The 16,319-nt window shown below is 34.8% G+C and overlaps 1 protein-coding gene across 50 annotated transcripts in view; it reads left to right on the top strand.

Moving 5' to 3' along the window:
- TTN (titin) overlaps nt 1-16,319 on the top strand; it is a 239,446-nt gene that overhangs the window by 80,910 nt on the left and 142,217 nt on the right. For 44 of the 50 annotated variants that reach the window (XM_038142803.1, XM_038142798.1, XM_038142790.1 and 41 more), the window contains 28 exons: nt 333-620; nt 774-1,061; nt 1,574-1,864; nt 2,560-2,847; nt 3,840-3,932; nt 4,055-4,337; nt 4,595-4,775; nt 5,140-5,229; nt 5,312-5,579; nt 5,677-5,937; nt 6,521-6,730; nt 6,839-6,916; nt 7,048-7,074; nt 7,766-7,813; nt 8,696-8,752; nt 8,889-8,966; nt 9,261-9,512; nt 10,129-10,221; nt 10,803-10,880; nt 11,568-11,636; nt 12,267-12,353; nt 12,596-12,658; nt 12,909-12,974; nt 13,324-13,404; nt 13,955-14,032; nt 14,703-14,780; nt 15,268-15,351; nt 15,660-15,758. In XM_038142803.1, coding sequence (XP_037998731.1) covers nt 333-620; nt 774-1,061; nt 1,574-1,864; nt 2,560-2,847; nt 3,840-3,932; nt 4,055-4,337; nt 4,595-4,775; nt 5,140-5,229; nt 5,312-5,579; nt 5,677-5,937; nt 6,521-6,730; nt 6,839-6,916; nt 7,048-7,074; nt 7,766-7,813; nt 8,696-8,752; nt 8,889-8,966; nt 9,261-9,512; nt 10,129-10,221; nt 10,803-10,880; nt 11,568-11,636; nt 12,267-12,353; nt 12,596-12,658; nt 12,909-12,974; nt 13,324-13,404; nt 13,955-14,032; nt 14,703-14,780; nt 15,268-15,351; nt 15,660-15,758 — 3,957 coding nt within the window. The remainder of the gene's footprint in view (nt 1-332; nt 621-773; nt 1,062-1,573; nt 1,865-2,559; nt 2,848-3,839; nt 3,933-4,054; nt 4,338-4,594; nt 4,776-5,139; nt 5,230-5,311; nt 5,580-5,676; nt 5,938-6,520; nt 6,731-6,838; nt 6,917-7,047; nt 7,075-7,765; nt 7,814-8,695; nt 8,753-8,888; nt 8,967-9,260; nt 9,513-10,128; nt 10,222-10,802; nt 10,881-11,567; nt 11,637-12,266; nt 12,354-12,595; nt 12,659-12,908; nt 12,975-13,323; nt 13,405-13,954; nt 14,033-14,702; nt 14,781-15,267; nt 15,352-15,659; nt 15,759-16,319) is intronic. The other 6 variants (XM_038142775.1, XM_038142797.1, XM_038142779.1 and 3 more) reach the window with 6 other exon arrangements.

Raw genomic sequence — 16,319 nt, 5'->3', positions numbered from 1 at the left:
CTGACCACAGCTCTTCTGCGGCGTTACCAGCCTCTGTATCTTCCATCCCTGTTCAGGATTTTGCTTTGATTGCTTTCAGTATTAGCAGTCCTGAGGCTCATTGGGTCTAAGATTAAAAAAAAAAAGAGATTTCTCTTCCTGCAACCATATGCACAGGGCTCTTTACAACAAGTTCAAAATAAATTATGTGCTAAACAATATTTTTAATTGGAAGTTATGAGCAAAAATCCACCATACTCTACAGCACATTAGTCAGTGATAATTGGTGAGTTCAGCAAGAGGTGCTGGTGTCTTCTGGAAGACTTCACTGTACCATACTTGTTCTCTTACAGAGCGTAAACTTCCTCCGTCTTTTACTCGAAAATTAAGAGACATTCATGAAACTGTTGGCTTACCAGTCGTGTTTGATTGTGGCATTGCTGGCTCAGAACCCATCGAAGTATCTTGGTTTAAAGATGGTGTGCGTGTAAAAGAGGACTACAATGTTCACACATCCTTTGTAGATAATGTAGCAACACTCCAGATTTTGAAGACAGATAGGAGCCTTGTTGGGCAATACACCTGCACAGCTGTCAATGCTATTGGGACCGCTTCTTCTAGTGGCAGGCTTGTCCTTACAGGTTGGTGGGCTGTGAAATATTTAATGGAAATGTCTTAAAACTGAGCTTTGCTTTATGTATGGATTTAATATCGCACAAGAGATTCTTATTTCGCACAGTTTTAAAGTAAATTGAGATTTTAAAGTGATTTTTTTTATTTCTTCCACTCCTCAGAAGGGAAGACTCCTCCATTCTTTGACATCCCACTTACACCTGTGGATGGCATTATTGGAGAAAGTGCTGATTTTGAGTGTCACGTTTCTGGAACACAGCCTATTAGAGTCACTTGGGCAAAAGATGACCAAGAAATTAGAACAGGAAAGAACTATCAGATCAGTTATGTAGACAACACAGCCCATCTGACCATTTTGAGAGTTGACAGGGGAGATTCTGGAAGATATACATGCTATGCTAGCAATGAAGTTGGAAAGGACTCTTGCACAGCTCAACTGGCTGTTAAAGGTACTGAATAGATAATACATTGTGTTTACATTTTTCTTCCTTCAGTTATAAAGTAAAGGAGGTTGGACTATTACTGCAAGACATCTTTGAGAAAACTTTTGGGATGTAGCCTGAGAGTACCTATCTGGAGATACCTATGAATCTTTTATGGAAACTAGGAAGGGTCACTAACAGCAACAGGAGGAGAAATAAAACATTTTCTTTGGCCTACTTTCTCAATAGGCTCTGGCCTATTTTCTTCTTAAGAACTTGACAAAACTCCTGGGGTTATTTAAATGGTGTATGACTTAAATCAGTGTAAGAGATTTTTTTTTCAAACAGGAAAACACAGTGGCAATGACTGTAAGAGCAAGACTCCTGCTGTTTATCTTAGCATAATTTAACTTTAAAAAATTTATCCAGTTTAAATGAGAATAAATATCAATTCCCCAATGTTCAAATTTTTCCTGAAGCATTGTCTTTAGGATTTTTCATCTCAAGATAGATTCATGGAATTTATGTTCTTTTTACAGAACGAAAAACTCCTCCTACATTTACAAAGAAACTGTCTGAAGCAGTAGAAGAAACAGAAGGGAATGAACTTAAACTTGAGGGTCGTGTTTCCGGCTCTCAGCCTTTGACTGTTGCTTGGTATAAAAATAATCAGGAAGTCCATTCAAGTGCTCGCTGTGAATTATCTTTCAAAAACAATACCTTACTTTTACATATAAAGACTGTAGAGCAAGCAGATGCTGGTTTATACACCTGTAAAGTGTCCAATGAAGCAGGAAGTGTATTGAGTACATCTTCTGTTGTTATCCGAGGTTGGTTGAAGTCTTGTTTTTCTTTGCTTTCTGCTTAAAAAAAACAATTTCTTTGCTTTATTTAGCTGCAAGTATATAGCATCTCTCTTATGAGCTGGCTTTACTTACCTAAACAACAGTAATTTGTCCAGAGAGTCACATAAACCACAAAGTCAAGAAATTATTTTATTTTTGGGATTTTTTTTTTCAAGGAGAAGCTTCTTTTTCACTATTTTCTATGACTGATTTAAAGTGAACATCAAAATTTGTGAAATTTCTGTTGAATTTTTAAATCATTCTCTTTCAGTGGAGTAACAGGGTTTGTGCAATGAAATCTAAGCTTAAGCAGTGTTGACACTGCATTGTGGTAGCATGACACTTCGTCCTAATAGTCTTGCAGGAAATTGCAGGTTTATTTTTTTAAAGATTTTTATATAGTTTTGCAAGCTAATAGTGCTTTTGTTCTCATACTATTTTTTGCGTATAAAGGTTCTTGCTGAGAGGATAAATATATTTCTTGCATGTTTATATAGCAAATATACTGTCATGCTCTCTTGGTATTTATTCCATTTTATAGCATTATGATTGACATTCTCAGACTTCTGTTAATCATACTCCATTCCTTGCCATTGCCTCCTTAGTAATCACATGTATCTCTCTCTTATATTCTTGATCATACTTTCCTGAGTATTCACTCAAGCATTTTCAAATTCCAGAACCTAAAAAGCCTCCAGTTTTTGACCAGCCTCTTCAGCCAGCAGCAGCAGAGGAAGGTGATACCCTACAGCTTAGCTGTCATGTCCAGGGATCGCAGCCAATCCGGATCCAGTGGCTGAAAGCTGGAAGAGAAATAAGAGCTTCAGACAAATGCACCTTCAGCTTTGCTAATGGAATAGCACTTCTAGAACTTGCTGCAGTTACCAAATCAGATTCAGGAGAATATGTATGCAAGGCTTCAAATGCAGCTGGCACTGATACTTGCAAATCGAAAGTGACAGTCAAAGGTACAGTAACATGGAGAAAATAAGACATATATCAAAAATGCCAACCAAAACGCTATCCCACTTTTTTTTCTGTGGAACAAAAAAGTTAATAATCTAATAACAAACAATTATTTACTTTTAGTTGTTTGTAAAGTCGTAGAATCTGGTAAAACAGAGTATTTAACAATAATTAATATATCAATAGTGACATAAATACTGAAAGATCAGTGCCAAAGTAATAGTACATTCCTACCAAAGAAATTAAGAATTTCCTTTTCCATCTAAACAGGAAATTTAAGAAAATGCAAGCTAAATGGGTTGGAAATTACTTGGACATCCATGTTTTATGGAAAGCATGTGAAAAGTGGTGTTTATTAAAGGAAAACACTGAAGGAATTTGAGCATGTGGCCTTAGAGGCTAATTATTTCAAGACTATTACAGCTCTAAGACATTTTGACCTTTCAGCTGAAAGTAAATAGTGTCTAAACATGAGTCCTTCTGTGTAGTTCTTGCTTTACCACTGCATAAAGGACACAAGAGCCCAGCAGTATGCACAAATATTCTTTTTCACTGCATGGTTAGTCACTAGGCTAAGGACTAAGTCAAAGAAAACCAGGAGAATTTAACAGATCACTGTCATGCAAGTAACTCTTACGGCATAATATCCAGAAGTAGAATGAAAAGAGAAAACCTCACTATGAAACTTATCAATTTTTAAAAAATGAGGCTTTCTGTTTACATATCTATCTATGGATTTGCATCCATGGAGAGTATAAATGGCCTGACTCAACAGCACAGTATGGTCCAGTTGTGGACAGTTTCATCTGGAAAGTAAACTGAAAGTTGGTTAAAACTATATGAAAATATTTTGCATCTTTACCTCTTGCATACTATTTTGTTCCATCTCAGGAATCAATTTCTTTTTTACAATTCCTTCAGAAACATCATCACCTATGAATATAAACTGTTACATGAAGCCATCTGTTATAACTCTCTGACTCTCTTGTTTTAGAAAAACCGGCAGCTGCTCCAGCAGCTAAGAAAGCAGAAGTGGAAGGCAAACTTTATTTTGTGTCAGAGCCTCAGAGTATCAAAGTCATGGAAAGTAAGAACTCTTTTCAAAACAGTACAATGTCTTCTATTTGCCTACACCTTTTGTTTGAGATGATGCCCCTCTGTCATAAAAAATTGGAAAGACTTAGCTTCCTCATTTGCATCTTTCTGCAGAGACCGTTGCAACATTTATTGCAAAAGTTGGAGGAGATCCAATTCCAAATGTTAAGTGGATGAAGGGAAAATGGAGGCAACTCAACCAGGGAGGCCGCATTATAATCCAGCAGAGAGGAGATGAAGCCAAACTAGAAATAAAGGACACAATAAAAACTGATTCTGGCATGTACAAATGTGTTGCTTTTAACCAACATGGTGAAATTGAGAGGAGTGTAAACCTGCAAGTTGAAGAAAGAAAGAAAGAAGTTGTTGAAGGGGATCTCAGGGCAAAACTAAAAAGGTATATTGAAAGTTTTTATGGATTAATTTGCTATCAACACAGAAGATTATTTTTTTATTATTATGCATCTCAGGACAAGATAAATTTTTTAAAAATTTGTTAAATAGGAATTACTGTACTAAAAATTAAAGCAGCTGACTAGACTAAGCTAGAGGATTCTACTGCACAGAACAGCTCTGAGGTGATTCAATATTTCATTAAACAGCTTTCTGGGAATGAAATGCTGCATAGTTAACTTCTGTTATTGATCTGAATAGCACTCCAACAAAAAGAAAAGAAGAGGAAGAGCAACCTATTGATATCTTGGAACTTCTCAAAAATGTAGATCCCAAAGAATACGAGAAATATGCTCGCATGTATGGAATTACAGATTTCCGTGGCCTCCTGCAAGCCTTTGAGTTACTAAAGCAAACCCAAGCAGAAGAAAGCCATAGATTGGTAAGATACAGTGTGACTGCAGCATTGGTTCTCTTTGGAGTAATATGTTTCCCTTGAACCAACGTGGTGTCCATACTCTGAAGCTCCGAAGTAATGATGTGTGGAGAAATTTTTGGTTCCTCTTTAGATCTTTTACTGGCAGTTCTCAATTTCTTGCATGCTGAAATCCAAGAAGAAAAAATGGGCCTTCTGGCTAAGTAGGTTCTGTCTTCATAACTTGACTGCAACTGTTAGAATGGGAAGATTTCCTGATTGCAGTACAGTTACATAAAATTTGATGTAGGAATGAATTCTGTGTTGGATAAACATGACAGCTTGACATTTATTATCCTTTAATCTTTGAGTATATTCTGCATTTTTATAGGAAATTGAGCTCAGAGAGAAAGCTCAAAGGGAAGATCAGGAGTTTGATGAACTTGTAGCTTTTATTCAGCAACGACTCACACAAACAGAGGTAAAACATTTTTGGACTGATTTATGAAATATTCAAACCTGTAACAGGGAACTTAAAATTAACTTAAACTAATATTTTCCAGCCTATTACTCTGATCAGAGACATTGAAAATCAGACGGTTTTAGCAGATGAGGATGCTATCTTTGAATGTGAGATTAAGATTAACTATCCAGAAATTAAACTGTCATGGTACAAGGGAACACAGAAACTGGACTCCAATGACAAATATGAAATTAGAATTGAAGGTGATCGCCACATACTGAGAATTAGAAACTGCCAGCCTGAAGATCAAGGAAATTTCAGAATAGTGTGTGGACCACATATTGCCAGTGCCAAGCTAACTGTAATTGGTAAGTCTACTTCTGAAGTATATATTTGAATTATTTTACACTTTATTTATTCCACTCTCTGATCTCTGTTAAAATGTCTGTTTTAACATGCTAATAGAACCTGCAGTTGAGCGGCATCTTCATGACACTACTTTCAAGGAAGGAAAAACATGCACACTGACTTGTCAGTTCTCTATCCCAAATGCCAAGTCTCAGTGGTATAGAAATGGGAGACCCATTAAGATAGGAGGGAGATATTCAACACAAGTCTCTGACAAAGTGCACAAACTCATCATCAAGGATGTTAGAACGGAAGACGAGGGACAGTATACCTGCAAGCTTGACAGTCTAGAAACAACAGCAGATCTGGCCATTGAAGGTTTGTAAAGATATAGAATCTCTTTCTTACAATAGTGACAGTTTCTGGAGGTTTCATTAGCAGAACAAATGAAAATAAAAAGAATTTCTGAAAGACAGATTCCAAAACTTGGAAACAGACTAAATAAGAAATTTTACTTTACTTTTACTTGTCCTTTCTCTTTGAATAACAAGTGACATACTTTTGTCATTCAATTAAGCATATTCTTCAATAAACCATTATTCATAATGTCCTGTAGCCCACAAGCAATCTGAGTTGTACTAGCTTCTGTTTTCTTTGGGACTCTTATATTTTCCTTGGACTTTTTCTTAATTATTCTCTATCTTTAGTTTCCTTAGTGGCGTCTCTTACAAAATGTATCTGCACAGCAATCTTGTTATAGTTGAACTCTTACGTCTTCTAATCTTCCTTCTTATCTTCATAGAAGATGGAATCCTTTTCTCTTATTCTACTTTTTTAAGATCTATTGCTATTATCTCATTAAAATTTAGCTATTTTGATGACAACAATGAAAAGGATTCAGATACATTGAATGCAGTGATGGTGCATAGCAATTGACGTATTTTTTTCTTTCTAAACACAGCGGAACCAATTCAGTTCACCAAGAGCATACAGAACATCGTTGTGAGTGAACACCAGTCTGCAACCTTCGAGTGCGAGGTGTCTTTTGATGATGCAGTTGTGACGTGGTATAAAGGGCCCACTGAACTGAGAGAGAGTCCCAAGTACAGCTTCAGAAGTGAAGGTCGTTGTCATTATATGACTATTCACAATGTTAATGCAGAAGATGAAGGTAAAAATGCATGAAACAGTTGTGCTGGTGCTGTTTTTTATCTGTTTTTTTTTGGTCTGGTTTTAAATTATAAAAGAATATAAATATGAACATTCTTGGCTGCTGCAGGTGTTTATTCTGTAATTGCTCGTCTTGAACCAAGAGGAGAAGCAAGAAGCACTGCAGAGCTCTATCTTGTAACCAAAGGTTAGCAAATTTTCTAAATGAATTTGTAATCATAACCATGTACAAATTTGTTTGTTTGAAACAAACTAATTTAGGACAATTGATTCTGAAAAAATCAATAGTCCTAAAATAAATCTAATATTCCTTTGCAGAAATCAAACTGGAGTTGAAGCCACCAGGTAAAATCCTCAAGCAAGACTGGCACAAGATCTTGTCAATTCTCTGTCATAAAATTTAAGCATTACTCTGCTTTTTTATTATTTTCAAATCTTTTTTTTCCTGGTTAGAGTAAGTATAACGTAGGTCCTGAAAAGAATTCCTCATCCACAGACATGTGGAACTATTATTCTCTTGAGTAGTGGCAATGAATACTGAGACAAATCCATAACCAGTGACATTAATAGGGACCCTATTTTGTCCAACATGGAATGCCCCATTTTCCAAAACACACAACTTAGTTTTGTTTTTTTTTAACTGCTAAGAAACAGAAAAATGAAGATGTACCAATTAATAGATAGGATCTCTTCTGTGCAATTGAAAAAAAATAACCAAGGCAATGAAATAGGTAAAAATCACCTCCTTATGATATGCATGATCTTCTTTTTTGAATGTTCTTAAGAGCCTACTCCAAATGTTGCAAGAATTATTTAGAAATAAAACATAATATTGTATGGGCTGGTTGAACTGAAAGGTTAATACAATTAGTTATCTATTGATTGGCTAGCTTATGCCTGAGGAGCAAGCTACAATCCTTGTATGTTACAAAAAGAAAGATTAAAACACCACCAACCACTATCCTTGAGGAGAGCACACTGAATTTTTAATTGGTAGCATTTATTAAGAAGTAAATTCAACATTTTGGTTTTCTAGATGTTCCTGATGCGAAGGTTGCAGTTCCACCTCAAAAACCAGCTGAAGGTAGGGTAATAAACCATACTTGTTCTGTGTCTGCTCTGAACCAGAAGGCCAGTGGGAACCTCAGAGAAAAATCTTAGCTCAGTGATAAGATCTAGTTAATTGTCTCTGTGAGCAAGACTTGGATAGGCTTCTTTGCTGGAAGGTGAAAACTCTACACAGGTAGTAGTAGGAGTTAATTTAATTCTCTTAAAAAGAGAATTTTTAAGATTTTCTCTTTAAAAGAGAATTTTAATTCTCTTAAAAAGATAATACTTTCCATCATGTTTTCCTATTGGTCTGTTGTTCATTTGATCTCCTTTTATTTCCATCTTCCTCTCTGATTTTTTTTAACTTTCATCTCTTCTTTTGCCACAAAAAATATCTTTTAAACAAGCTGTCTGAATCACTGCCTTTAAAAAAGTATTCTTTTCAAGCCATACATTGGATTTCATGTTTATGGCAAACGGTCTCCCCCTAGGCTCTGGTTTTGCACTACAGGCTACAAACAATATTTTTACTTCCGTTACATCCAGCAGCTTACTATGAACGTCAGCAGTTTGACCTTCTTGGGTTTTTCCCATAATAATTCGGTAAATGCTTGCAGTGGCAACAGGAAAGGAAAGATTTGATATTTAGATGAATTACAATCAGCAAAGATAGGAGAGTGATGGCAGCAATAAAAATAAAGCTGAGGACATTCAAGGTTCAAAAAAGCAGACTGGGCATTCCTACTCAAATTATATTTATCCAGCTGCTGTAAACTCTCAGAATAAGCACCATGTTTGCTTTTATTCTGCAGCTGCACTAAAATGATATAATCCATTTTACCAAACCAGGATTTTTTAATTTACAAGGAAATATCAAAATTAAATTTTGTTCTAAATATTTCATTTTTCCTACAAGCTGCCCCTATTCCCATTCTTCTGCCTCTTGTTCCACCTCCAGAAGAGAAAAAGCCAGGTAAAAGTTCTTACAGTATTTGAATACTATCTTCATGTTTCTTTAATGACAGTTGATTTTTGGATTTTTGTTTGTTTGCCATTTTAGGGGTTCTTAAGGTTTTTTAATTCAAATTTTTAAATCTATTATTTTTAAGCAGAGAAAAAGGTTCCATTAAAGAAAGTCCCCCAAAAGGTGGTTAAAAAAGCTCCTGAAGAAGTCCTGCCACCTAAAGGTAATTTTTTTCCTTTACAAACAAAAAAGTTTGTAAACTTTTTTTAAAACAGTAAAATTATTTTGTGGAAACAAGGTGTTTTGTTTTGAAATAACTCCAATCTATCACAATTGTTTGATTTTTGGCTTTATATTAAAAACACACATTTAAAATCCAAGCTGATTGTGATTGCCTAAAAAATAGTCCCTCCTTTAAACCATCCGTGAGGGTGAAATACTTTCACTAAAAGTGAACATCCAATATGCCGTGAAAATTCCAGACTATGATACCAATAATCAATTTATTTATTTTAAGTTCCTGAGGTGCCACCAGAGAAGCCCAAAGAGGTCAAAATAACATCCATGACGAGGAGAGAAGAGATACATGAAGAAAAGAAAATACATGAAACGCCCAAAGAAATTTATGAAGAATGGGAAGAAGATTATGGTGAAGACCATGACTATTATGTCAAGGAAGAGGGCTATGATGAAGGGGAAGAGGAATGGGAAGAAGCTTATGAGAAAAAAGAAGTGACTTATGAAGAAAAAAGAATAATTCATGAAGAAGGTATTTGAATTATCATGTCATTTTATTTCTTCTCTTTTCTCATATTTATTATTAAGGCCCCAACATTTTGAACCAGGCAATGTTTTGTTTTGTTTTTGCTAAAATATCTGGAACCATAATATGCTGACAAATTTTGAGCAGCACTTGATGATAACACAAGATATCACAAGGTATGGATGCAGATAGGAATAGATACATTAGAAATTCATTGCCAATGAACTTTGCAGATCTTTGAAACCTAACATGAGTTCGTAGTTAGTAGTAAGGATATGTGTTATTTTTAGGTTTTTTGGCTATTTCTTCTTTCATTTTCCTGAGCTCTTGATTTATTTAAACGTTTCACACATTTTTTGATTGATGTTAATGGCTGTATTTTGCAATTTCTTGCACATTATGACTGTCTTGGGGATTAGTAACATGTATGCCTCTAGGAACAAAATTTGATGAGAAAAATGGAAATAAGCAAAACATTTTACTTCAACAATTGGCTCTCCAAAACTCTATGTGTGTTTTTAAAATTCATAAAGCTATAGTGGCATAACTAATACCTTTCTGTCTACAAAGCCTTTAGACAACATACTGTTTATCATTAAGTGATGGTTTGTTTTTTTTTAAGTGACCGAAGTTCCTAAGAAACCCATGCCTGAGCGAAAACCACCAGCCATTATAGCTGAAAAGAAGGAAAAGAAAGAAGTAACTGTTCAAAAAGGTATGACTTTCCCACATAACTAACAGGAACGGATTAAGATATGCAGATTAAGGTCTCTCATGCATCTCCTTCAAGCTGAATGGTGCTGGTTATTCACATTTCCTTGGAAAAAAGAAAATTCTCCTTATGTTGGACAGTGAGATGAGCAAGGGTCATGGCAACTCTCTTCTCCCACCTCATATTTCTGAGCTCTCTGCTCAAAGGTGGTTGAATCAAAACAAGAATTGATGGAAAATCAAACTGAGCTTCAGTTATCCTTCCTTTTCCCTGTATATTAGCCTTGGGCATGAGTGTAACTTTTAAGAAATTAAATGCTGCCCCTCTGGGAAGCGTTTTCCACTTAGATCACTGCATATCTCTCAAGGCAGAGCAGGCCTCACTGCCATCACTGTTCTCCACCATTAAACAAGCACTGAACAGAGCACAGGTTTATAGCATCCTAAACAAAACAAAACAAAAAACAACAACAAAAAAAATAAAAATAAAAAACAACCCAAAAAAAAGCCAGTTCTATCTGGTTTGTATCCAGAAAACAATTTGCAAGATTACTTGAACAATAAACCTATCTGAATTACTTGCAGTTGTCAAGAAACCTGTTGATGAAAAAGTGGAGGTAACCACTCAGAGGGTTGCAGAAGAAAAAGTCAAAAGGGCTGAGGGTAAATACTGTTTAGTTATCTTAATGTCATTTTTCCATGAAAGTTGTGCCTTTTGTTACTTAGCTGATCTGCATATGCTTTGTCTTTACTTAACATGGTCTGATCAATTTTTCACTCTTTGAAACATCTAATAAAAGCTTCTGCCGAATTCTTTAAAAAGAAGATTAAAAGCTTTTTAGGAGAAAATACTAAATGCTAATATTAACTACCAATGCTTTAAGAAAGAAAGTGTGTATAAAATTGCACTGGGTGAAATAGCGTGTTTCATTCTAAGCTGAAGATGTGAAATCCCTGTCTTGCTTAGCTTTCCATTTTGACCCATCTATCAAGATGCTTTGGTTAATTCTTTGGTTATAAAATAAATATGTACCTTTATTTTCTTAGTAGCTACTTCCTTTTGTGTAGCATTTCCCATTCTGCAGCAGGATTCTGTCAGCTGCGATTCAATAAGTTTCAGGAAATGACCTGTATGCTAAATGCCCTGAGTGCCTTTAGAGCATGGTGATAAAAAGAAACAAACACATCCTTTATGTTGCTTTGTGTGATTCTAAGAAGCCTGACTTAGCTGATAAGTTAGATTGTTTGCTGTGTTTGTTGTATTTTCAACATAATTGATAGATTACTGTAGACTTATTTTGACCTCTTTGCTAAATGTTTGACTGAGTAACAAAATTCTAACACCAACAGTTACCAAGAAAGTTCTGCCACCAAAACCTACACCAGTGGTCATTGAGGAAAAAGTTATGAAAAAGGAAGGTACAGATCAGCATCTTTGAATTGCAGTTTACACTTTTTTTCAGCACTCAATGTGTTTCTGTGCTTCTTTGGAATATGTGGGCCTGTGTGTATATATCTGGATCCATAGTAGTAGTCATGCTGTGACTGCTCTCAGTGTATAATTAGTATGTCTGCCATGCTTTTGTTTTGTATAAAGTCTGTTTTTAACATATTTGTAGATAGCCTTTTGGTTCTTGTTTAAAGAGCCTACGGTCACACTGCAGTGTGACTTAGCTTTTTCTTCATCTATTCTGCTTGCTGGCCTATCCTTACATAATAAGTATAATTGTGTCCCCATGCCCAAAAATATCTTTGAAGAACCACCTTTAGAATTCTTCTGATGTACTATTTCCAAAAGCCTGTGCATGCATTTTGTTTCAAATGTTTGGGTTAAAGGTGTCTGTGTCTTCAGTCTTTAACAAATACTAAATATTATACTTGTGTGCTTGTTCTTTGTTCAGTATTTTACAATATGAATACTGACTGTCTAAATATGTCTAAGACTTTAATGTGCAATACCAATAAAGACCTGATAAAAAACTCACATGCTTACTACCACTAATGTGGGTCTAGAATATTAAATACTAAAACAAAATCCTATCTTTAAAGTACCAACAGTAGAAACATGGACTGTTTCAGAAGAAAAGATGTCAGTTTCTGTCCACAGAGAAGAAGAGTATTCATATGATGTTACAGGTATGTACAAAATCAAAAGTCTGTGTACCCAAATCAAAACAATCTATCAATCCTACTATACTTTCTTTAGATCTATTTTTATGTATGGCAAATTACATATTTAGACATATTGTACATTTGTCTTTCAGTATGCCTTGCTTTTTTTGTCCATTGTGTTATGTAGCTTTAGTATTATTTAGCTTAATAGATGGAAATATTTCAACTATTTTATCTTAATATTGTTTAAATACTTTTCTTTGAAGAGCCAACAGAGCATGAGAAAACAGTTGAAGAAAGATTCTTTGAAGCTGTTTACCCAATTGAAGGTAGTTTGATTATTGATGGGAGTCTAATAAGTATTTGTTTGCTTGTTTGTTTTAGTTTGAATCAAAATTCATTGTGACATTTGCACATGCTGTTCATTTTCTGGATTAAATTTTTTACATATTAACATATATGTTTCAGTGATGATTGTGTTGTCTACACACATAATATCTTCTTGAAGTTTTTCAGATTTACTATGGACATTGATATTTCCTACCTCAACATTTATGATCTTTAAAATTCCTATTGTAGCACATAGAGAGGTTGAGGAGGAGGAAGAAGTTGTTTCTACGGAACTGGAGATCTCTCACGTTGAAGGTGAATGTCTTTGCATCAACATCTGCTCTATTTTCCTGGACTTTCACATTACCTGTTTCTAACACTGTTTACCAAAGGATAGCATATCAGAACTGAGACCTTTCAATTTCTCTATGGCTCTGCTCTCAAAGCTTCAAGCCTTATTGTATTTCTATCTTATTCTTCTTCATGACTGCTTTAAATAATTCCTTTAATAGCTTTTTGTGAGATGGGTTTGTTGTATCTGTTTGATAAAACAGATTAGTTTTTGACATTTATTGTTTGCTTATACACCATGTTAAGAGTAGCCAACTGTGATTTACCAATTATTTTAGCTGCCTCCTAAATGATCACCACCTATCTTTTAAAGTGCCTGAGATACCAAAGAGGCGTGTTCCAGAAGAAAGAAAGCCTGTTCCTGTGCCTAAAACAGAAGTTCCATCAGCTAAAGGTATTTCTACAGCTCTGGTAAAAAAGAAAGAAGCAAAATCCAAAAAAATTTTCTTTCTTTATGTTATTTTTCATGTTTTCTTGCATATATTTAGGAATTTACTCTCTATGTGTCTTTGTTTTTGCACTATCTCCATATGCATTATTTGATTTTGCATTGTCTCCGTTGCACAATTTCAGTTTTTCAATTGTTCTATAACTTACAGCTTGAATTTGTCTCAGCTTAGGTCCTTCTCTTTCTTAACTATCTTGTGTTTTTTATTTCTATTTAAGTTGTGTGGCTTTTCCAGGCAAGTGTAGAGTGCTTTTACTTCAAGAGAGTAAAATGAAAGGTGCAGTGATTTTAACATAGGAGTTTTATACTGCATCATGATGTCTTTCCTGTACTGTCCACATTTGTCCAAAAGGCTCTACATTGTATTGTGTTGGTTGCAGTGCTCAGCTCCTTGTCCAAGCACTGTCTTCATTGTATAAAACAATCTTGGATTATTCAAATCTAGATTAGTGTTCCAAAAACTAAAGATCTCTTACTTTAACAATGTTTTCCAAAGTGCCTGAAGCCCCTAAGAAACCTGTTCCAGAAAAGAAAGTTGCTGTTGCTAAAAAGGAGGTGGCTCCCCCAGCAAAAGGTACAGCATCTTTTGAATGTGGACTTTAACCAGTTCTGTGCTATTGTCCTCTTTTCCTAACTTCTCTTATATTCTCAACACATATGATAAATGTAATCGTTGTGTGTTATGTGTGAATGTCTGTTCTCATCTAAGGCATTCAAAAGCCTTAGAAGGATTACCTAGATGAATTTTAATACCTTTAGAGTTTTTGAAGGCCCTAGAAAAACTGCCTGAAGAAAAAGTACATGTTTCTTTTCCAAAAGGAGAACATCTGCATGCCAAAGATACACTTACTGATGGAGTGTGCACTACTTGTTGAGTTTTATTTTCCTGTTAGTCTGTATGTAAGCATGTTTGTGTTAGAATTTATATTTTATGTATAATTCTCTGTACATCCATGAGATTTTTTTTTAAAACCTGGTAGTATATTTGAGGATCTCATTCTTCACTTAAGAAATCAGTCTTAAAGTATTTGACAGTCTTCCAGCAACTGGTTTGATTTTGTTTTTTATCAAACATATGTTGCTCTTGTCATAGATCCTTCTATGTTAAGTGTATGAATGTGTTATGTGGTGTGTCTTGATATTCTTACAAATGGAAGATGTCTATCTATTAATGAAATCTATAATACTCCAATAAATCTTTGAAATTTAGAATTCAGTTATCTTATACTTTATGGTTTTTTAAGTGCCAGAAGTTCCTAAGAAAGCTCCCCCAGAGAAAAAGGTTGCTGTTCCAAAAAGAGAGGAAGCTCCAACACCTAAAGGTACACTTTAAAAAATAATGTTCTTTTCTTATTATCTTAAGCATCTTGTTTATGTCAAATTTTGGGTTTGATTGCTAAGTTAATCTGTTTATACTGATATACTTCATCTACGTTAACGTGTATCTTTTGTGTCAGTTTTTTGTATAGGTGTGCTGTAGATTTATTCTTTAAATACTTGCCAATTTAAGCTGATTATATTATAATTAATATCTTTGAAGTGCCATAAATACCTTAAAAAACAGCTCCAGAAGAAAAAATGCCATATGTTCCTTAAGTAGAAACTCCCCCTGCAAAAAGTACAACACAGCTCACTTTAATATCATTTATTGTAATCTTTAGAGCATTGCATTTATCTCATTTTGGTCAACTGTCATGTTTGGTAAGCAAAACATATCCATGTGTAATCTTTCTCAACAACACATTTCTCTTGCGTGATGCATGTGCCAGTTTTTACTTCAAATGTTCTAAACCAAATACTTTTTTTAAGTGCCTGCAGTTCCTAAGAAACCTGTCCCTAAAGAAAAAGTATCTCCTGCTGTTCCTAAAAAGATTGAGGCTCCTCCAGCTAAAGGTATGCTTTCCAGTAGAATACAAGAATATGCTATTATTTCTCAGCTTCTGTCTATAAGTACTGTGCTGTTATTAGTCATTGATTTGTGCTTCTCCTGTGAGTTCTGCTGTTCTGATTTACACAATGAATCATTACAGTATGTTGTATCTCGTGTGCAATACTTCCATAGTATTCTTTCTAAATATTGAATCTCTGTTATATGTTATGTGCTCAGTACCCTTCTTTGGAAACCTAAATTTAGCATTTTGAAACTATGTTTTCACAATGGAATTGGAAAAGCATACATTTAATATAATTATCTTTCAAAGTGCCTGAAGTGCAGAAGAAAGCCACTTTTGAAGAAAGAGTACTTATTACAGAAGAAAGAATATCTGTTGCCATTCCAGAGGAAATCCCATCACCTGAAGGTACACTATAAGCAGATGATAGTGAGAAACTCGCGCTATGTCTGCAAGTCTATGGTTGAAATATCAAGATCAAAATAACACCAAACATTTTTTTATAGTTATCTTGTATAAGTTTTGTGTTGACCTTCAGGCAATTAAAAGCCTCCTAAAGTGCCATTTACAATTTCAGTCTTGAATGTCAGGATCCCACCACACTGACATGGAAACTCTACTACTGAATACAATAATCTTCAGATGAGGGCCTCATAGATTTGCAGTAGCAAATATGGATGTATTGTTTATTTTAGACTCCACAAATTAGGGCTGTGGCCATCTATTTGTCATACTACTAAGCTCTCTGTAGCCCTGAAGATAAAATACTGCTTCCCTCTGCAGTGTTAACTTCTCACCAGCTTTTGGTTCACATTCTCATGTTCAGGGAAGATTGATATCAGTTCTTTTAAGTTAGTATAACTCCACATAATATCTGCTTCAAGATAACTGAAATCAGCATTTTGTCTGTTTTTATGTTCTAATACTAACTACCTAGTCAAGAAAATTTGCACTTTCTTTTAAAAACCA

This window comes from Motacilla alba, chromosome 7, assembly GCF_015832195.1.
Source record: "Motacilla alba alba isolate MOTALB_02 chromosome 7, Motacilla_alba_V1.0_pri, whole genome shotgun sequence".
NCBI classification, from domain to species: Eukaryota; Metazoa; Chordata; class Aves; order Passeriformes; family Motacillidae; genus Motacilla; species Motacilla alba.
This window is presented reverse-complemented; position numbering and strand designations above follow the sequence as displayed.